Source organism: Canis lupus, chromosome 24 (assembly GCF_011100685.1).
Source record: "Canis lupus familiaris isolate Mischka breed German Shepherd chromosome 24, alternate assembly UU_Cfam_GSD_1.0, whole genome shotgun sequence".
NCBI classification, from domain to species: Eukaryota; Metazoa; Chordata; class Mammalia; order Carnivora; family Canidae; genus Canis; species Canis lupus.
The window spans coordinates 36,307,877-36,329,883 of NC_049245.1; the positions used below are offsets into that span (position 1 = coordinate 36,307,877).

General features: G+C 41.9%; 1 protein-coding gene across 5 annotated transcripts in view; it reads left to right on the forward strand.

Annotated features, from left to right (window-relative positions):
* The window catches only part of ARFGEF2 (ADP ribosylation factor guanine nucleotide exchange factor 2), a 95,962-nt gene that overhangs the window by 38,141 nt on the left and 35,814 nt on the right, over positions 1-22,007 (forward strand). For all 5 annotated transcript variants that reach the window (XM_038572544.1, XM_038572543.1, XM_038572546.1 and 2 more), the window contains exons 12-23: positions 406-545; positions 2,412-2,520; positions 3,193-3,376; positions 5,587-5,698; positions 6,217-6,422; positions 9,396-9,480; positions 9,584-9,755; positions 10,379-10,530; positions 11,881-12,009; positions 13,077-13,235; positions 16,951-17,098; positions 18,237-18,336. In XM_038572544.1, the coding sequence (XP_038428472.1) occupies positions 406-545; positions 2,412-2,520; positions 3,193-3,376; positions 5,587-5,698; positions 6,217-6,422; positions 9,396-9,480; positions 9,584-9,755; positions 10,379-10,530; positions 11,881-12,009; positions 13,077-13,235; positions 16,951-17,098; positions 18,237-18,336 (1,696 nt within the window). The remainder of the gene's footprint in view (positions 1-405; positions 546-2,411; positions 2,521-3,192; positions 3,377-5,586; positions 5,699-6,216; positions 6,423-9,395; positions 9,481-9,583; positions 9,756-10,378; positions 10,531-11,880; positions 12,010-13,076; positions 13,236-16,950; positions 17,099-18,236; positions 18,337-22,007) is intronic.

Below are 22,007 nucleotides of genomic sequence, written 5' to 3' on the forward strand. Positions count from 1 at the left end.
TACAAACTAAGCACTTTGTCAGTCTCCAGCTCCAAGGTTTATCTTATCAATGTACAGTTGCACGGCTATCAACCAGGCCTCTCACTTGTCTGTTATCAAACATAATTTCATAAGTGACACAACTTGAAGAGGTTGATCGGGCAATTATTATCCCTTTCTTAAGAGAGAATGAGTCTTGGAGAGGTGGAGTGAGCAGCTTGAGATACTAGTCAGTGCTGATGCAGGCCTGGGAGGAGAGCATCCTAACTTTAAGTACATCTGACATATGTTTCCTAAAGGAGGTATCTACCTGAGTCAGTGATTTACTGGGAAGCATTTTTGAAAAGGGAATCTCATTTAGTAAGAAAATGTAACTGTTGTGTGTGTTGGATCAGAATTTCTAATATCTGTGTGTTATTTTCCAAGATGCCCAGTGTGTTGTAGATATTTATGTCAACTACGACTGTGATTTAAATGCTGCTAACATTTTTGAGCGCCTCGTAAATGATTTATCCAAAATCGCTCAGGGAAGAAGTGGACATGAGCTGGGAATGACACCTCTGCAGGTAAAAACACTGAAAACCCCCATTTATATTTAAAGTGCATTGGTTTCTGGGTGTTTGGGTAGCTCAGTCAGTTAGGCGTCTGACTCAATCTCAGCTTAGATCTTGATATCAGGATCATGAGTTCAGGCCTCATGTTAGGCTCTACACCCAGAGTGGATTTTTTTAAGGGTCCATTTTTATTTGAAAAAAAAAAAAAAAATTAAAGTGCATTCATTTCAGTAAACATTTATTGTGCGCCTCTGTGTGTCAGGCTAGTTCTGTCCTTGATGCTGTGGTACAGCAGTGAATAAAACAATGCATATGAATGTGCACGACTGCTATGGTCATAACTAATTTATAAGCAGACAGTGTAGAAGTAAGCTGTAGAGAAGAATAAAGTAGGGGTAAAGGAGTGCTAGAAATGAGGGTGCTGTCATTTTTAATGGGGTCATGAAGATAGTCTCTCTGAGAAGGTGACATTTGAGCTGAGACCTGGAGGAAGTAAGTTCACTTGCAGTCACCTTTCCAAAGATTATATGAAAACACGATCCTAGGCTCTAGTAAAGCAAAGGAATTTGCTTCTTATCCAATTGCCTCATTAGAATGCCCATGCAGAGAATAGTGTCTTAACCTGAGGTCTCTGAAGGAACTGATCAGAAGATCTAGGAGCTGCCTGGAATTATGTGTAGAATTTTGGTGTGTGGGCATTTTCCCTAGAAGTTCCATAGTTGTCAGATTGACAGAGAGATCTGTACCTCCGTAGATGGTATTTTGAGTCTTAAAATAGTTACATTTCTTTAGGTTATCTGTGATTCACATTCAATTTTTTAAGAAATGCTACTTTTAAAAAAATCAGCATTTTTTTTTATTTGCAGAGTAAGCCTTAAAATAAATGCATTTGTGAGTGTTTGAAGAGTAAGAATGTGTCCAGAATTACTCATTTGTTGCATGATGTAAAATTCTTTTCTCCTTGGGTGGGGAGGGTCACCGGTTTAGACCCTATTGATTTTTAAATTTTATTTATTTTAAGCAATTTTTTTCCTATGATTTTATGTATTTATCAGAGAGTGTACGTGTGCGTGCGCATGCACGTGAGGTGGGAAAGAGGCAGAGAGGGAGGGAGAGAGAGAGAATCCTAAGCAGACTCTGTACTGAGTGCCAAGCCGGACATGGGCCTCGATCTCGTGACCCTGATTTCATGACCTGAGCCACCCAGATGCTCCAATCTATTGATTTTTTTTAAAGATTGATTGATTGATTGAATGATTCATGAGAGACATAGAGAGAGAGAGGCAGAGACACAGGCAGAGGGAGAAGCAGGCTCCAGGCCGGGAGCCCAATGCAGGAACTCGATCCTGGGGCTCCAGGATTGTGCCCTGGACCAAAGGCAGGCGCTAAACCACCGAGCCACCCAGGGATCCCCCTCTATTGATTTTTTTAAAAAGGAAAGTGTCTTAAGTGTTTTTTGAATTATACAAGTAATGGATTACTTCCTTTTACAAATGCAGATGACACTTGGGGCACCTGGCTGGCTCAGTAGGTAGAGCATGCAACTCTTGATTTCGGGGTCCTGAATTCAAGCCCCATGTTGGGCATAGGGTTTACTTAAAAAAAATCCAGATAACACTGTTCATTTTAGGAAAGCACATATCTCCTGTTTTTCTACTAGGGTGTTTGTAATGAACCGCGTTAGAAATTTTCAGGATTTTTACAATGAGCCCTAAATACTTAGGTCACCTGTTAACTTTTCCTTGGGTTCTATGCTTAATATGAGCACTGAATGTCAGTGACTATCTCTTATTTTCACAGGATTCACTGAGAGTCTCGTATATGTCTGCACTCAGTTTATCTGTTAAGTCTCTGTGCCATGTCCCTTCTGTCCTATAGGAGCTCAGTCTGAGGAAGAAAGGTTTGGAGTGCCTCGTGTCCATTCTCAAGTGCATGGTGGAATGGAGCAAAGACCTATATGTGAATCCCAACCACCAGACCAGCCTTGGTGAGAGGGCTTGTTGCACCACCGCCTCCATTCACAACGTGACACTTGGGGAAAGTTGGCCTTGTGTCACTGTCTTAGAATTAGCAAAATGCTTTAGTTTGCTGATGACCTTAACGCTTCTGCCTTTTAATCAATCTGGGAGAAATTAATCAATCTGGGAGAAATAATGTGAGTTATGCTCTAATGTCATATTCCCCAAATGGAGAGGCAGTCATTCTGATTTTTTTAGTAATCTCTCCTTCCCTCACCACCTTGAAGCACCATCTTTACAATATACCAGATTTCTCTGTGTAAGTCTGTTTCTGAATTTTCTATTCCATTCTATGGATTTGTCCATTCTTGTATCAATACCATGCTTTTCAGATGCCTTGAGTTCTTTAGTGAGTTCAATACCTGTTAGGGCAGGTCTTCCTCTTCACTGTTCTTCACGTATCATGATTTTTGCACTTCTGTTCTTTCATTTGATTTTTAGAATTAGCTTATCAAATTCCACAATAAAGTAAAATTTTAAGTAAACTACGTGAGTGATAACAGTTTCATACTTATGACTCTTACAGTACAAAGTATATTGTTAACAGGTCTGGAAAAAGGAACCATAGAGCCAGACCTGAGCTCAGATATATCTGTATCCCATCTGTTTATTTGGTTTCCTTTGGTTTCATGTCATTGCAGGTCAGGAGAGGCCCACCGATCAGGAAATGGGGGATGGGAGAGGCCTTGACATGGCGAGACGAAGCAGTGTGACATCCATGGAGTCCACGGTATCCTCAGGGACCCAGATGGCTGTCCAGGATGATCCAGAGCAGTTTGAGGTCATCAAGCAACAAAAGGAGATTATCGAACATGGCATCGAGCTGTGAGTATGACTGCTACTCCAGCCAGATCTCTTGGGGCCTTGGACAAAGCCACATCTTCACTGGGAACCTGTTCCAGAAGGCCATGCTGGTACTTGGCAGCCAAGCCTGACTGGGCCAGGCATAGGGAGTGAGTGAGAGAGTGGGAAAGGCAGATTGAGATTGAAATTTAATAGCTTTGTGTAGTTGCTGCCTGGTCTTTTTATTTTTATTTTACCTAATGCAAGAAATTAAACTAATTTAGGAAATAAAGGAAAGTATGAAGCAAGAATGTTTAATCACTCATAAAATTATTACCTGGAGGAAATCACCATTGGTAATTTTTTTCTAACTATATCTTATGAACAGTTTCAACATAGAATTAACTCTGCGTATTAGCATTATCTGTATATATTTTTGTCTGTACCATTCAAAAATTACACCCATCATAATACCTCAGCCGGGTATCTCAAGAATAAAGACGTTTTCCCATATAAGTGCATGATTATTATTATAAGCATTGGTAAATCTTAATGTGTTTCTTTCCAGCCTTTCACACAGAAAAGTACATAAACTCAGTCTCATATCCTGTCCAACTTTTGAATGATTAGTTAACTTAGTAAATTCAGTTTGTTTGAAAACTTGATGTTATAATGCTTTTTAATTGAAGTGTTGATCTCATTTCTATTCTCCCTAGCCCCACTTCAACCCAGTCTGTTCTCTCCACAGCAGCTAGTCTTCTCAAAACCTAAATCAGTTATCACTCCTCCACCTAAAATCATTCCAGATTTCCCTCTCCTCATCAGGGCCTGATCACCCCGACTGACATCTCCTGCCAGTACTGGAGTCACACGATGTTCTTCAGTCCCTTGAACACCTTGAGCTCTTCTCACCATTGTGCCCTCTGCTCGGAATACTCCTGGGTCTTTTTTCCTCCCTCAGGCTTGGCAAAACCTCTCTTCCTCAAGGAGGCCTTCTGTAGCCGCCTGTCTTCACAGGTGCCAAGCTGCTCTTGCTTGCACCTGATCCATGTCCTTCCTGCACAGCCCTTGCCCCAGTCTATGCTGATGCATAAATAGCATTCTCCAGCGCAGGGCTTGGTAAATAGGAGGTTGAGTTTATCCATAGTGAAGTATGCCTACCTTTAACAGGAAATACAAACAGTACTTACACACTGTCAAAAGAAATCCCAACGAAGGGATCCCTGGGTGGTGCAGCGGTTTAGCGCCTGCCTTTGGCTCAGGGCGCGATCCTGGAGACCCGGGATCAAATCCCACGTTGGGCTCCCGGTGCATGAAGCCTGCTTCTCCCTCTGCCTATGTCTCTGCCCTCTCTCTCTCTCTCTCTCTGACTATCATAAATAGATAGATAGATAGATAGATAGATAGATAGATAGATAGATAGATAGATAGATAGATAAGTAAAGAAAGAAAGAGAGAGAGAGAGAGAAATCCCAACGTGGATAGTCTAGAGCTGCCTATTGGCTCTTTACAGATGTCAGAGATCCTGGCTTTTTTACTCTTTCTCTTTCATCATCCCTTTCTTTCTTTTCTTTTTTTGCGGGGGAAAGCGCAGAGGGAGAGAGAAAAAGAGAATTTTTAGCAGACTCCATGCCCAGCACAGCGTCTGACATGGGGCTCGATCTCACAACCCTGAGATCAAGACCTGAGCTGAAATCGAGTCAGATGTTTAACCAACTGAGCCACCCAGGCACCCTTCTGCTTTGCTATCCTTAACACAATTTTCACCTTCATTGTTTTGCCTCATGGTTTAGGGTGACTGCTAGAGCACCAGCCATCACACATATATTAGGGAATAAAGGGGATACTGAAAAAGTATACCTCCCAGCCAAGCCAGCTTTGTTTAAGGATCCTTCCTAGAGGTATTCATACCACTTCTGCTCTTAGATCATAGACCAGAACGTTATCACATGGTCATACTTTGTTTAAGAGAGGCAGAAAAATGTAGTTTTTATTCCAGGTAGTGGTGTGCCTGACTAAACATCGAGGGTTCTTACTATTGGAGAAGAGGAGAACAGATGTTGAGTGACAGCCATCAGACTCTGCTATATAGCTAGGTCAGAAATTAAAGGTGAAATTCAGAGAAGCCACCAGGACACGCAGGACCTTCCTGAGGTGATAGGCAATGATTTGTTTATGCTTCAAATGCCTGCTTTTTTTTATCCTCCCGATTTTGAAATACGTAACCCGTGTCCTGTCTCTTCTTGTAACAGTTTCAACAAGAAACCCAAGAGAGGCATCCAGTTTCTCCAGGAGCAGGGCATGCTAGGAACGTCAGTTGAAGACATTGCCCAATTCCTGCACCAGGAGGAGCGCCTTGATTCTGTAAGACTGGGGCTTGGACGCTTGTGTATCAGTTTGATCAGGTGATTCTGAGACCTGCCTAGCTTTAGCCTAGAGCGTGGCTGACCCTGAGCGCAGTGGCTATTGTCCACACCCCTGTTTACACCAGTCCTACTTCTTCCTTCGGCCAGCATCACAAAAAGCTTCCCAATGGGAGGGTGTGTACTTGGTAGACGGCGTTAGAACTAGAAGTGTCCCCTGACTACTAGAAACTTCTGGCTGCCTGTCTGAAGTTAACCTCCCTCCTGAGTGTGTACCATCATTCTTTCATCTTTAAGTCTCTTGTGCCTACTCGTCCTTCTTCGTCCGAGACAGGATAGACTAACCCTGGAATGGATGGGTGGGCGGGCAGGTGGGGAGTCACCTAGCTTTTCCAGTAGGCCAGCATGTTCTGGGTGTTGAGAGCAGAGCATTCTGCCTGCCTACTCTGCCTGAAGTGTGTGTTTGCTGTGGGTTCACATATCACAGTTGCCAGATGTGAGTGGGTGTGTATGTTTCAGACCCAAGTAGGTGATTTTCTGGGAGACAGCACAAGGTTCAACAAGGAAGTGATGTATGCCTACGTGGACCAACTTGACTTCTGTGAAAAGGAATTTGTCTCAGCCCTGAGGACGTTTCTAGAAGGTTTCCGCCTACCTGGGGAAGCCCAGAAGATTGATCGATTAATGGAGAAATTTGCTGCGAGATACATAGAGTGCAACCAGGGGTGAGCGCTGTGTTTAAGTTCCTTCCATGTTATTTTTTTGCCTGTCTCAGAGCACTGATCTTAGTTTGGTTGGGAGTTGAGTTTAATCTTCCTAAATCTGTGCCAAACAACTAAAGTTTGTTTCCATGTGCCAGACACTGTGCTGAGGGATTATCTCACGTAAGACTTCACAGATTCTCTTTTTGTTCCACGGAGATTGAGGACCAGAGAAGCTGAGTAACTTGCCCACGTTCATATAGCTAGAGCCTGCGCTGTTAATTTTGATAAGAGTAATATTGTGAGTTGAGGGGAGGCCTTTGGGCACCTCTTCCTAATTCAGAACAACTCCTTGATTTAATATATAGGGTAGATCTCAAGGATTTGGGTTTTTCTTTGGTTATGTACTGATGAGCAGGTTACAAAAATGAACACATAACTAATAAAACCCACCTAAGTACATGATTTTATCTTGGCTCCTCTTTGGGTGGGTAGTACATGTTTTCGTAGAAAGTGGAAATTAAAAAAAGAGAGCTAACCTTTATTAAATATCTCCTGCGGCACCTGGGTTGGTATAGTTGGTTGAGTGTCCGACTCTTGGTTTCACCTCAAGTCATGATCTCAGGGTCGTGAGATCGAGCGCCATGTCAGATTGTGCTCAGTGGGAAAATCTGCTTAAGATTCTTTTTCCCTCTGCTCCTTGTCCCCCATGTGTACAAACACATGCATGCACATGGTCTGTCTCTATCTCTCAAATAAATTTTTTAAAACAAACACATTTCCTATATGTCAGCCATGTCATCAGTTTTATATACATTTCATTTAATTAATGGTAAGCCTGGGAGTAGTGTCTCTAGTTATTAGAGAGGAAACTGAAGCTCTGGGAGATTTAGCAACCTGTCCAGAGTTAATCAGCTGGTAAGTAGCAGAGGAGGATTGAAAATGGATTGTCTAACTAAAAAGCTCACACTCTTTCCCCTGAGCTTGAAGTGAAAAATGTCTGAATATGCTGTGAACATGATGTAGAAATTGTTCAATAGAGACCTTTTGATAACAGTTTGCTCTCAGGTCAACTTGATATTCATATTAATTGCTTTTAATCCTCCCAAGTGTACAGTGAGCTGTTTCCATTAGATGCATGGAAAACAGAGGCAGCATCTGGTCATTTTAACCCAGTGGACATTAGAATTTCCCGAGAATGGGATGCCTGGGTGGCTAGGGGTTAAGCGTCTGCCTTCAGCTCAGGGTGAGATCCTGGAGTCCCGGGATTGAGTCCCACATTGGGCCCCCTACATGGAGCCTGCTTCTCCCCCTGTCTGTGTCTCTGTTTCTCTCTCTCTCTCTGTCTCTCATGAACAAATAAATAAAATCTTTTAAAAAAAAGAAGAAGAATTTCCCGAGAAGGCAGAGATGTTACTTTTTTCTTTTTCTTTTTTTTCTTTAGATTTTTAAAATTTATTTGAGAGAGTGAGAGAGAATACAAGCAGAGGGAAAGGCAGAGGGAGAGGGAGAAGCAGACTCCCCACCGAGCAGGGAGCCTGACTTGGGGCTAGATCCCCAGACCTCAGGAATATGGCCTGAGCCAAAGGTAGACGCTCAACCAACTGAGCCACCCAGACGCCCCAAGATATTACTTACTTTGGACATCTCTCTTGTGTGGATCTGGGGACCCTTGGTCCGTTTCTTTCAGTGGCTAAACATGTTAGATTGCTTCAAGTTGTATGCAGACTTCTTGTTATGTTCTTCAGAGTTTCTCCCTCTCCTTTTGGGGACAATTTGGACAGACTAGTTTTTATAGCTTTAGCCTCGCCTATTTTGAGGCCACGCATCCACACATTTTTGTCTTTTCTTGCCTAAAGCAAAAAAAGTTTGACTTCACCAGCATATTATGTAGAAAAACATGAATATTTTTTTCAAATTTCTGCTGTTCAGCATTATAGTGGGTAATGTAAGCTGTAAGTAATAACTGAATAGCGGTTTTCTTTTCTTTCTTTTTTTTTTTTTTTTTAAGATTTTTTTTTTTAAGTAATCTCTGCACCCAGTGTGGGGCTTGAACCTACACCTGCAAGATCAAGAGTCACATGTTCTACGGAGTGAGCCAGCCAGGTGCCTCTGAACAGGAGTTTTCATCCTTTTTCTCCCCAGTGCCCAGTACAAAGTAGATGTTCTCAGAAACATAACCAGTGTGAAGCAGCTGAGGCAGAGCTGTGCAAACTCTAAGGGGGCCTCACTCTCCAGGTTGGAGTGTGGGCCTTGGGGCATTTTTGTGCTCTGAGTGCCTCGCTTGCCACACACTAATCCATGGTCTGGCTGTACCTTAAGAATCTTTTTTAAAACTTGACTTAAAAAAAAAAAAACTTAAGGGGCACCTGAATGGCTCAATTAAGCAGCTGCCTTAAGCTCAGGTCATGATCTCAGGGTCCTGGGATTGAGTCCCACGTCAGGCTCCCTGCTCAGTGGGAAATCTGATCCCTGCCCCCCCCACCCTCCCACCCCCCAACCCCACTCATGTTCCCTCTCTCTCACTGACTTTTAACTGAGTAAATAAAATCTTCCCCCAAGAAACCCTTAAAACTGGGATCCCTGGGTGGCGCAGCAGTTTAGCGCCTGCCTTTGGCCCAGGGCGCGATCCTGGAGACCTGGGATCGAATCCCACGTCAGGCTCCCGGTGCATGGAGTCTGCTTCTCCCTCTGCCTGTGTCTCTGCCTCTCTCTCTCTCTCTCTCTCTGTGCGACTATCATAAATAAATAAAAAAAAAAAAAAAAAAAAAAAAAACCCTTAAAACTGCTTTATCAGAGAAACTTAAAACCTGACATGATTTCTTAATTAGCTTTTTCTACACTCAGGGTCATTAGTTATTATTCGATGATGGTGAAAGCATGAATACTCTTGACTAGTTTGGCATCACGTGGAACAATTGGTCTGTGTTCAGTGAATCGTGTCTCCATTATAGCTGTTTCTCTGCATGTTCTTACATCTGGAACCTTCTCTTCCAGGCAAACCCTGTTTGCTAGTGCTGACACTGCGTATGTCTTAGCATATTCAATTATCATGCTAACCACAGACTTGCACAGCCCTCAGGTAAAATATTTGAACAAATTATATATTGTAGTGGGTAAATAAGGAGTTTTTTGGGGGGCCATTAGATGTTTTCTAAATGGTTTTTAATTTTTTAAAATTTCAGGTAAAAAATAAAATGACGAAAGAACAATACATTAAAATGAATCGGGGTATCAATGATAGTAAAGATCTACCAGAAGAATATCTCTCAAGCATCTATGAAGAAATAGAAGGCAAGAAAATTGCCATGAAAGAAACAAAAGAACATACGATCGCAACCAAATCTACTAAGCAGAGTAAGGTCTAATGACAAATTATTTCCATTCTAATTTTCAAGGGTATCAGATTGCATGATTAAGTCCCCCAATGATAAATTTAATTTGCGTAACTAGATACCTGAATAGTAAATGTGTTTAAATTATTGTGATTATGTTGATTCTCTCATAATTATAACCATCTTCTTGCTAGATTTGTGATTAGCTACAAGAAGGAATTTAAAATGAGTAATCAAAAAAAAAAGGAGTAATCTAAGAGCTAAATTATCCCCACAAAATATTCCTTAAGACTGCTTTAATGGCAGTGGTGATAGTGCCAACCTTGATGAGAATTCTGTAAGGGAAGGCCCTGTGGCACTATTGGTTTCAGCAGAGTGCAGAGATTTAGAGCACAAGCTGTAGAGCCACACTGGATGCGGGCATGTCCCACCTCCACTACTTACTGGCGATATGTCCCTGGGCAAGGTGCTGAGCCTCCCTGTGCCATATTTTTTCTTCAGTAAAATGGTCATATTTGGAACACACTCATAGAGGACCTCAGGAGGATTTGTGACTTGATCATAAATCTTTTAAAACTGTGCCTAGCCCATAGCGAGCACTCAGTGGGTGCCAGTGGCTGCTGTTAGACTCTCATTTCTTTGTAGGCGTAGCTAGTGAAAAACAGAGACGGCTGCTGTACAACCTGGAGATGGAGCAGATGGCTAGAACAGCAAAAGCTCTGATGGAGGCTGTGAGCCATGCGAAAGCTCCATTCACAAGTGCCACTCACTTGGACCACGTCCGGCCAATGTTCAAAGTGAGTATCTTGAGAAACGAGGACCTGGTTCGTCCTGATTCTGCAGGTGCCCAGCTAGAAGCTAACCAGTGACTTTATCATAGTGAAGAGGGAGGGGAGAGGAGAGGCCAGGTCTGGGTGCTTCTGTCTGAATAGTGACTCAAGTGAGTCCTTCCCAAAAGCTTTTTGATGATACAGAGGATGTACCAGCCGCAGCTATAAGTGCTAGATTGCTGTGGCCTCCACAGTCAGAATGGCTGGTTTGAATCTTGCCTTTGCCACTTTATAGCTCTGTGATCTTGGTCAGCTTATTCAGTCTCTCTCTCTCTCTCTCTGTGTTTATCACCTGTAAAATGGGCCAAACACAGGATTGTGGTTGGGGCTGCTGGGGGATTGAATGAATTAAAAATCATTCAGGCAGAAGAGATTATTTTATTTTGACCTTTCACCTCTGGCCTCAGGGTTATTAGTTTACCAGATGAAATTAATTGGAAGTAAAAGACAGTATCCTGAAGTCTATTTTTAAAATGTCTAGAAAAGACACAGGCTTAATAAACACAGCACATAATTTTTCTCTAAGGTGTTTTTATTACTATAAATATCCTGTCAGTATCCTGTTAGTTAATAATTTCTAGATTTTTGTGAACCTTTATTTCCAGGGAATTCACAGGAAAATTGGAGGAAAAGTAAAGTCTAAATAATTTTAATTAGGAACCTTTCAATAAACTAAGTTTATAGACTATAAATTGCATGTAGGTTTTATGTGCCAATCTCTGATTGGCAACAGCTGCCTGCTGCACTGTGCAAAGAATTTTCTTTTCTTTTTCTTTTTTTTTTAAGAAGAATTTTCATGCCCTGAATAGACTCAGGAGGGAGTGGGCTCTCTAGTTGATGAGTAATGTCTGCCATGAGCCCAGGGGGATGTAGTGGTGGCACTAGCCACGTATCTATCTACCTTCCTTTTGTATTGAGCTAAATTTTTAAAAACTATGCCTAGGAGCATATTTATAGTGATATATTTGACCATAATCTAGGAAGAATTAACTTATTTATTTTTAAAGATTTTATTTATTTTTTCATGATAGAGGCAGAGACACAGGCAGAGGGAGAAGCAGGCTCCATGCAGGGAGCCTGATGCAGGACTCAATCCCAGGACTCCAGGATCATGCCCTGGGCCAAAGGCAGGCACTAAACCGCTGAGCCACCCAGGGATCCCCCGGAAGAACTATTTTATATTGTGAATGGAGTAGATTGAAATCAAAATAACAGTGAACTTGGCATCCTGGCTGTGCTCATAACTAACAGTATGCCCTCTCAGTGCTCTTTCCATGTTAAAATTCTAGACATTATTGAAACCTTGCTTCCTTCCAGTTGGTCTGGACGCCGCTGTTGGCAGCCTACAGCATCGGACTGCAGAACTGTGATGATACAGAGGTGGCCTCCCTGTGTTTGGAGGGCATCCGATGTGCAATCCGGATTGCCTGCATCTTTGGAATGCAGGTGAGTGGACGTCAGTGAGGCTCCAGAGATGCTGGTAGTCTGTGTTCTTTCAGATTTGGCAAAATTTAAAAACTATTAGACATTTCCAATTAGCCAAAAAGTCTCAGCAAAATATCTACTCTTGCCTGCTAAGAGGAAGACTACATATTTGTGCCTAACAATAGCCTCATTAGGGGGAAAATTGGAGATTTGAACTGTAACCTCCTTTAGTGGGTAGGTGAGGTCTAAGCTATTTGATTGGATTTGGCAAAACAGACTTCCTATTCATCTGCTTAATTTGCCTGCCCGAGTGCTAAGATACTACTTTTCCTTTTAAGATCACCTTTTGTTATAATTTCCTTTATTTCCACGTCTTTTCTGGGAGAAACCATATATTGCAAAATGAGTATGTCTGTAGACTTTTGAATCTTGAAAAACTCAAGCAACTAAACAAAATAGAATTCTCAGATTCTTAGGAAATTAGGAGGCTGTTGGTCCTATGCACCACTTCCTAAGAATTTGCACCCATTTATTTTGAAAAACTCAGATCTTCTATTCTTGTTCATTTTACAGTTAGACTTTTTTTCTGTACCAAGACCATAGGCTTTGACATCAGACGCCCTGGGTTGCAGAACCCAACCCTGCTACTTCTCTAGCCACGTGACATTGGGCCAGCTAACTCCCCTCTAAGACACCCTTGGTCTCATTTACAGAATTCAGAAAATAAGCCTACCTTGCAAGATGGTTGCAGATATTCGAGTGTGTGTGTTTGGCAGGGGGGGGGGGGGGCAATCTTAGCATTCAACAGATTCCTCTGCTACTCCCTCCAGAGGGAATAGAACCCAGAATTTAAGTTTGAGGTCAGCTGCAAAGGAGCGAGCCGGCTCTCACCCATGTAGTGTATAGGGATGTTCCAGTAGCAGGAGGATACCAGCATGGAATCACTGGTGTGTTGATGTGTGTGAAGCCTGTTAGGTGATGTGTGTACAGATGTCCAGAGCCCAGTGCACACACAGTCCCATAGATATGCAAACGGTCATGCTAAGGGTGGAATCTCAGCGTGCTCTCTTGTTTGGGTTCTGTTGCAGCTGGAGCGAGATGCCTATGTTCAGGCTCTTGCTCGCTTCTCCCTGCTGACGGCCAGCTCCAGCATCACAGAAATGAAGCAGAAAAACATCGACACCATAAAGACGCTCATTACAGTGGCGCACACCGATGGCAACTACCTTGGGAATTCCTGGCATGAGGTGTGTTTCCTTTGAAAGCCTGGTAAATGCCTTTTCTTAGGAGGACTCCAGTATTCCTGTGACTCAGTGTCCATCTGCTCTCTTTGGTCAGTTACTTGAGTCAAGCCTAGCTTTAACTCTGGGTTTTCCTTTATCCACAAGTCCTCACAAATCTGAAAGTCAGGTTCTGGGACTGTGGTGGGTATGTTCAGATGCACCACCTCACAGAGCGACCCCATCCCCAGCAGCTCATGTTCACACAGTGCACTTCTGCAGCTTTGTTTTCATGGGAGCACATCAACCTGAGCCCTGATGCACCTCCTGGGGGCTCGTAATGCCACCACATAGATTTAGAAAAAGCTGGGAGCCTGATCTCTCTCCTAGTTGAATCTAAAGAGAAATTTTCAACATTTACAGTAAGCCACTAAGGAGATTGCTGGTGGGTTTATGTTTCTATTTACACAGTATTCTAAGGTTCTCACCTAGGATAATTATGTGTATAAATGTGTTCAAAAAGTCATTCATTGAAATTTTAGTTGTTCTAGGGAAAAGATTTAATTAGAAACAGCCTAGATATCCCAGCAATGAGGGATTGTTCTTTTTAAAAAAAAAAAAAAAAGTGTGGTACACCATTCCTTAGGGTATTTGAAATAATGTTGCTGAAAGGAGGGACAGCCAGACATATGTGTTCCCCAGTGGAACCCCAGTACCACCTATGAGATGTTTCTGCCACAAACTCAAACTTGAATCAGTTCAAGCCTGTGCTGCAAATTTATAGGGAATCTAGGGGACAGAAGCACATGCTTTTTTTTTTTTTTTTTTCTTTGAAGCACATGCTTTTAAATGGTATCATGAGAATGCAGTTTATAAACTCTATGAGATGAAAGCCACCCCACTCTGCTGGCACCACACCCAAGTGAATGACCAGACTCTTCACCAAATAAATGACAAGAAATAAATGGAATAGGGACCTATGGATTGAGAAAGACTTTTTTTCTTATTTGGGTTTTTTTTTTTTTTTTTTTTTTTTTTTTTTGGTTTTTGGTTTTTGAGAAAGACTTTAGAGAAAAAAATTAAAGATGTTATAAAAATGATCTTGGATTGTGGAAAGGTAGTCACAGTATATGAAGTAAAAATTCATTCTGAACTTACACAGAGAATGAGACTTGAACGGATAAAAAAAAATGTTAACATCCTGAGTAATAGAACTATGCAGGTGATTTAGTTCTGCTTTTTTTTCCCCTTCAATTACATTACCTGATTTCTCTGGTGTCTACACATATATTTCTTCTTGCTTTAGAGAGAAAACTGAAAGAGTAGAGGTGAGTGTGTGCAGAGTAGTGGGGACCGTGCATGCCTAGAGGGGAAATGGCTGCCTCCTCCCCCATGGGGTCAAGTTCTTAAGGAGAAAGGCCCAGAGCTGGACTGCTGGGGTCTGGTGTGGGATGCGGGTTCCTTAGTCCCATGACAGCATGGGCATGCCAGGAGGTACAGGGAGGTCCTATGCCAGGCTCAGAATTGCATTTGGCAGGTGTTGAGGGCTCTGTAGGTGTTAGCCATCCTCCTCCTGCTCATTATCGTACATACCTTTGTTCCCTTCCACCCAGATTTTCCTTTTCCGTCACAACCCTGGAGTTTTCCATATTAGAAAAGACAGAGATGGGAAAAAAAAAAAAGATGGAGGTGTATGGGGTGGGGGGAGGGGGAAGGCTGGTTACTTTGGTTTTGGTTCTTCAAGTTATCTCTGTGCCCAGGGTGGGGCTCAAACTCAGGACCCCAAGATCAAGAGTTGAGTGCTCCACCAAATGAGCCAGCCAGGAACCGTTTGGTTATTGTTGTTGTTGCTTTGTTTTGTTTTTAAGAAGCAATACCCTGTTTTCTGAGGAGTCACAATAGGTAGTGGATCAATAAATAGCTGTTTTCTCTCATAGAACTTTTTTTCACCTGGGAGGCATGATCTATGTGGGGTTCTTGCTGGTTGCCAAGTATCTAGCAGCACCTAAAAATGTTAAAATGAGTTACCACCTATTTGATGGTTAGAAACCTTCAGAAATCAGGCTGGAGCCAAGAAGTCCTCGCCCTAAATTGTTGACATACTTGAGACTCTGGCACGTTCTCACCTCTGGAAAAGAAAAAGAGTTAAAAGCAGTTTACTGGTAGTAGTTTAGTAGTATCGTTGTATGTGGAGCAGTCCAGGGAGGCCTTTTCAGTCAACAGGGAGTTTATAAGTAACAATACCAAGCAATGCTCAGCGACATAGTAGACTCCCATACTCTGAGATTGGATTGTAAGATCAACACGCAAGGTAGTTTAAAACTCAGCTTTAGGGATCCCTGGGTGGCGCAGCGGTTTGGCGCCTGCCTTTGGCCCAGGGCACGATCCTGGAGACCTGGGATCGAATCCCACATCAGGCTCCCGGTGCATGGAGCCTGCTTCTCCCTCTGCCTATGTCTCTACCTCTCTCTCTCTGTGACTATCATAAATGAATTAAAAAAAAAAAAAAAAAACTCAGCTTTAGTCAGAAGTTGCCATGAAAATCCCCCAAGAAGGGTTTACCTGGAGATCTCCATGCTATCCCTCGGTAAGTTTCTGGCAGGTTTTCCTCCAGTAGAAGTAGGGATTAATTTCTATTTCTTCAGATAAGCTGCAGTCGAGAGAAGGCTTGTGTATAGGTATATATTCTTCTCAAACCCAGAATGACCCCATGGGGCCGGAAGGTTCAGTGTTTTTTTCCAACTGCACACCCATTCCCGGGCATGTCCTCATTTAGTCAGTTAATCGAATAATAATCACCAGCTGGGTGCTGGGGATTCAGCAGTGAATAAGACAGAGTTCATGCCCTGTTGGTACTTAAGGCAGAGAACAAGCAAATATATGGCATAATGTCAAAAAGTGGTAAATGCTAACGGGGGTTCGGGAGCGTGACCAGGGAGGGGATGGTGGTGGAGAGAGTATGCGTGCCATCTCAGGGACATGTCTGAGCTGGGACTTTAGGCTGGGAGTGAGCCATGGGGAAGAGTATAAGCAACATGTTCTAGGCATAAGGAACAGCAAGTACAAAGGCTCTGGGGTAGGAAACATGTCAAGTTAATGGAACAGCAGGGAGGCTAGTGTTTTGTGTCTGTGGAGTTGAGTACAAAGGAGGTGAGGAGGCTAAATCAGACCAGATGGTGCACTTACTGGGTAATATGGTGGGTGGGATTCTCTGCTCCAGTCAAACAGCTTGTCTTTCTCAAGCACTTATCACATTTGCATAATTAAACATCTATATAGCAAACTCCCATTGTACCAGCTTTTTTTTTCTTTTTTAGGATTTTATTTATTTATTCATGAGAGAGAGAGAGAGAGGGCAGAGGCAGAGAAACAGGCAGAGGGAGAAGCAGGCTCCATGCAGGGAGCCTGATGTGGGACTTGATCCCGGATCTCCAGGATCACACCCGGGGCTGCAGGCGGCACTAAACCACTGAACCACCCAGGCTGCCCTATACCAGCTTTTCTTTTGGTTATTTTCTCTTTTCCTTTTTAATAGTTTGGGGAGAAAAAAAAAAGTAAAGTCTGTCTTCTAGGCCTGCATTTGGTGGGTTGCCTAGCCAGGACTAGGCAACCCACTCTGAGACCTTCAGATTATTCTTACCTGAAAAGCTCTGTGTTTCAGAGAGCTCTCAAATGACCAGGATTGCGGTGACCTTTTCAGGCCAGATACGGGAACTCATTTATCATGCATTTTTTCCACTAGATCTTGAAATGCATCAGCCAGCTGGAGCTGGCTCAGCTGATAGGAACCGGTGTGAAAACCCGCTACCTGTCTGGATCTGGGCGTGAAAGAGAAGGGAGCCTGAAGGGCCACACATTGGCAGGAGAAGAGTTCATGGGCCTTGGCCTTGGTAAGACACCAGGCCCCACGGCTGGCCGTCACGGAGTCACAAGTTAACCGGAATGAAACACTTCTTGTCTCAGCAGGACTGTCACGCAAACCATCTCTTCCTTGTGTGCCAGCTGACAGTATGTTTATTAATGGAAGTGGAAGTGTTGCTTTGGCTCTCTTAACTGTGATTAAACTTGAGTAAATGCCTATTTTATCAAAATCAGCAGGGTGCATTACTTTTCTTTCTATCCATATAACTGTACTGGGGGGAGAAGCCATTTGCTATAGAAAGGCTGCAGCTTTAGTACCTAGTATTAGAGGAGTGGGTATGAGTATTTCTAGATTTTTATAAGTAGATTCAACATCTCTTCCATGTTCATTCTCATGAAAGTAGTTATTTCTCACTCAACTGAGAGACCCCCATCAGTGATATAGCAGTAAATAAGGCAAACACATGTGCCAGACTGCATTCTGAGCACTCAGTTCATACATTTTAACTCATTTAATCCTCTTAACAATACAGTGAGATTGGCAGTATTATCTTCCCCATTTTGTAAATGAGGAAGGTGATGTTGGGGTGAAGTGACCCTGAGCAAGACCACGCCTCAGAAAGTGACAGAGGCAGGTTGCAAACCCAGGCTCTCAGCAGAGGGCAGGCTCCTAGGTCCCACATACGCTTTTTGAATAGTACAGGGTAATGGTTAAAAGCACAGACTATGAAAGGAGAAGATTGTAATAGCACCTGCTTCTTAGGATGCATGCAGGGATGGCTGGAGTGAAATCCTAGAAAGTGCGCCGGACATTCAGCAGGTATAAGCCATCCCATCTTCAGGAGCCCAGAGTTAGTGTTGCTTAATTTGTATGTGTTCTCCTAAACATAGGCATTCAATACAATAAAAATGTGAAAGAATATTAAGAAAGGGAGGTGGTGCTAGTAAGGGAGCTTGTATTTTAAGAATAAAAATGTACTTTAAACACCAAATGCCAAAACCTACATTTAATTTTATTCTATCATCAGTTGAGGGTATTTTGTTTTGTTTTGCCTGCAAACCATTTCCTTTTTGTCTCTTGTCTCTGCATATTGATGCCACAGAATACTTTGCTGTAAATACTTGGCTGTTTCTGAAGCAATGTTGATTTTGTGCATTGCATTTCAGGTAATTTGGTGAGTGGTGGAGTGGATAAAAGACAGATGGCCAGCTTCCAGGAGTCTGTTGGTGAGACCAGTTCCCAGAGTGTGGTTGTAGCTGTAGACAGGTAATTCTGTTCTCCAGTGAAGCTGGAATATCTGTCCAGTAGCTTGGCACATCCTCTGTGTATTTAACGGATTCTTAATCTATTTGACTCTTCTAAGTGTTGTGAGCTCTAGATCACTCGAACTAGGAAGTAGCACATGTGATCCACAGCTACTAATAGCCTTCGTGTTCATTTGAATTTGTGACCTCTTAAAAAAATTATAACTTTAAGGTTGTGACCAAATCTTGTCAAAAATGAGTTTTTGCTTGTGCTGATGTTTTAGATTACCTTGTTTCCTTAATAGAATTACTTATTAAAACATTTTAAGTAGAGTTTAAGATGTAAAGCCTATTGTGAGTGTGAGGTGGCCACATTGATTGGATTTCTTTTTCCTCAGAACCTTTCCCTGATACCTGTTTACTTAAAACTTGACCTAAATATGAGAAATATAGGTATTCTTATTTGAAGACATTCATTAGGTACCAGTGCTTAAAATACACATTTTCTAAAATGAATAAACTCGTGAAAAGTACCCTTGAATAATCATGTACACTGTTTATGTGGTTAATGACCTATCCCATGGCATTAAATACAGTGTTGAAATGATAGCAGTATAGAATTTGGGGCAGTGTTTGTATTGTTCTCAGAACAATCCTCTTAGTATTTAAAACTCTTTATTAGTGTATTTTGATTACCTTGTTCCTTTTGCTTCCCTCCAACAGAGATATTTGTCTGTAACATACTTTTGATGGGTTTTCCCCACATTTTCCAGTTAGGTTTAGGCCAAAAGTACAAAATGTTTACTCTTCCATGAACTACACATATTTCTTTTCCGTTACTCTGACCCATCACCATTTTGTGTGCTATTACATTTTTTTAAATTGAGATACAATTCACATACCATCAGATTTATTCTTTTTTTTTTTTTTTTAAGATTTTATTTATTTATTTGACAGCACAAGGAGACAGAGAGACAGACAGAGGGAGAGGGAGAAGCAGGGTCCCTACTGAGCAGGGACCCCAATACGGGACTCAGTCCCAGAACAGTGGGATCATGACCTGAGCCAAATACAGATACTTAACCGACTGGGTCATCCAGGTGCCCCAAGATTTATTCTTTTAAAGTGTACAATTCAGGTGGCACCTGGGTGGCTCAGTCGGTTAAGCATTGACTTTTGATCTCAGGGTCATGAAATCAAGCCCTGCATCAGTTCCGCACTGTACAGGGCATCTTCTTGAAATTCTTTTTCCTCTCCCTCTCCTTCTGCACCTCCCCTCTCTTGCAAACGTGTACACTTTCTCTCAGATAAATAAATATATACCTTTACAATTCAGTGGGTTTTAGTATATTCGTAGTTCTGTGGTCATCATCACTATTGAATTTCACTTGGTCTTAGCCAAAAGGCTGAAAAGCAATTCCACTGAATTTCATAGCATTTTAATCACCGCGTACTTATTATCAGTCACTCCCCATTTCATCCCCTGCCAGTCTCTGTGGCCATTAATCTTCATCGTGTCTATAGATTTGCTGATTCTAGCCATTGTCAGATTGTCCATTTCTCCCTTTCAGTTTTATCTGTTTTGTCTTGTGATTTTGGAGCTTTGTTGTTAGATGCATATATGCTTTTTTTTTTTTTTAACAGATTAAACCTTTTGTGTTTTAAAATGTTCTTTGTCTCTAGTAATGATTTTTCAGTCCTTTGTTTTAATTGGTACAGCCATCCCAGTTCTCTTTTGGTTACTTTTTGATATGCTATTTCTTTTTTATTCTTTTACTATCAATTTACTTGTGTCTTTGACTCTAAAATGAGTCTTTCTAGGGACTCCTGGCTGGCTCAGTCAGTAGAGCATGCAACTCTTGATCTCAGAGTCATGAGTTCAGGCCCCACATTGGGTATAGAACTTACTTTTTAAAAATAATAAAATAGGGATGCCTGGGTGGCTCAGCAGTTGGGAGCCTCCCTTCGGCCCAGGGCATGATACTGGGGTCCTGGGATCAAGTCCTGCATTGGGCTCCCTGCAGGGAGCTTTCTTCTCCCTCTGCCTGTGTCTCTGCCTCTCTCTGTGTCTCTCAAAATAAAGAAAATCTTTTTAAAAGTAATAATAAGGGGCTGCCCCGGTGGCTCAGTGGTTTAATGCCACCTTCAGCTTGGGGTGTGATCCTAGAGACCTGGGATCGAGTCCCACATCGGGCTCCCTACATGGAGCCTGCTTCTCCCTCTGCCTATGTCTCTGCCTCTCTCTCTGCCTCTCTCTCTCTGTGTCTCTCATGAATAAATAAATAAATAAATAAATTTTTTTAAGAGAATAATAAAATAAAAGCAAGGCTCTTTAGACAGAAGATGGTTGGATCATGTTCATTTTAGTCCATTCCACCAATCTCTTCCTTTGTATTAAAATGTTTCATCTATTTAATTGCTGATGGGTAGAATTTAGATCTGCTTCTTTTTCTTTTTTTATAAATATGTTATTCCCCCATTCCTTCCTTATTACTACCTTATGTGTTAAGATATTTTCTAGGGTACCATTTTATTTTCCTTGTTTCTTTTACTGTATTTTTTGAGTATTTTTCTTACTGATTACTTTGGGGATCATGATTAATAACATCTTAACTTTTAACATTCAACTTTGAATAATGTTCATGTAATTTGAATAGTACGAAACATTGGCTCCTGTACAGCTCCATTCTCTGACCTCTCCTTTGTGCGGTCACCATACAAGTTATATGTTTCCACATATTTGCCTATCAACACAGATTTAGGATGATAACTTTTGCCATCCTCAAGTCAGATAGATAAAATGAATTACGAACAACAAATATGTATTTCCCTAGGCACCTTTACCAGTACTTTTTACCTCCTCAGATACTTTTGCATTATTGTCTATCCTTTCAAGGAGAACTTTAGTATTTCTTGTAGGGCAGATCAAGTTAGCAATGTTATCTCAGGGTATTTTAGTCACTCCTTCATTTTTGAAGGTTAGTTTTGCTGCATATAGAATTCTTGGTTTATAGTCTTTTTATTTCAGCACCTTGAATATTATATTCCACTGCCTTTTAGCCTCTGTTGTTTGTGAAGAGAAATCAGTGCAGTGATGAGTCTGCTCTCTTACTACTTCCAATATTCTCTCACTCCCTGGCTTTCAACATTTTGGTTATTATATGTCTGTATGTAGATCCCTTGAGTTTATCTTATTGAAATTTATTGAGCTTCTTAGAAGTGTAGATTGTTGTTTTTCCTCAAATTAGGGAAGTTTTTAGCCATTATTTCTTCAAAAGTTCTAGCTTGGCATCTGGGTGGCTCAAGTGGTTGAGCATCTGCTGTTGGTTCAGGTCATGATTCTGGGGTCCTGAGATCGAGTCAGGACCCTGTGTCTGCCTGTGTCTCTGTCTGTCTCTCTCTGTGTCTCTCATGGATAAAAAAATAAAATCTTTAAAAGAAAAAGTTCTGGGGATCCCTGGGTGGCTCAGTGGTTTAGCACCTGCCTTCGGCCCACAGCATAATCCTGAAGTCCTGGGATCAAGTCCCACATCGGGCTCCCTGCATGGAGCCTGCTTCTCTCTCTGCCCCTCCCCCCCGTATCTCTCTGTATCTCTCATGAATGAATAAATAAAATATTTTTAAAAATAAATAAACTTTAAAAAATAAGTAAATAAAAGAAAAAGTTCTTCTAGCCTCTTTCTTTCCTCCCTT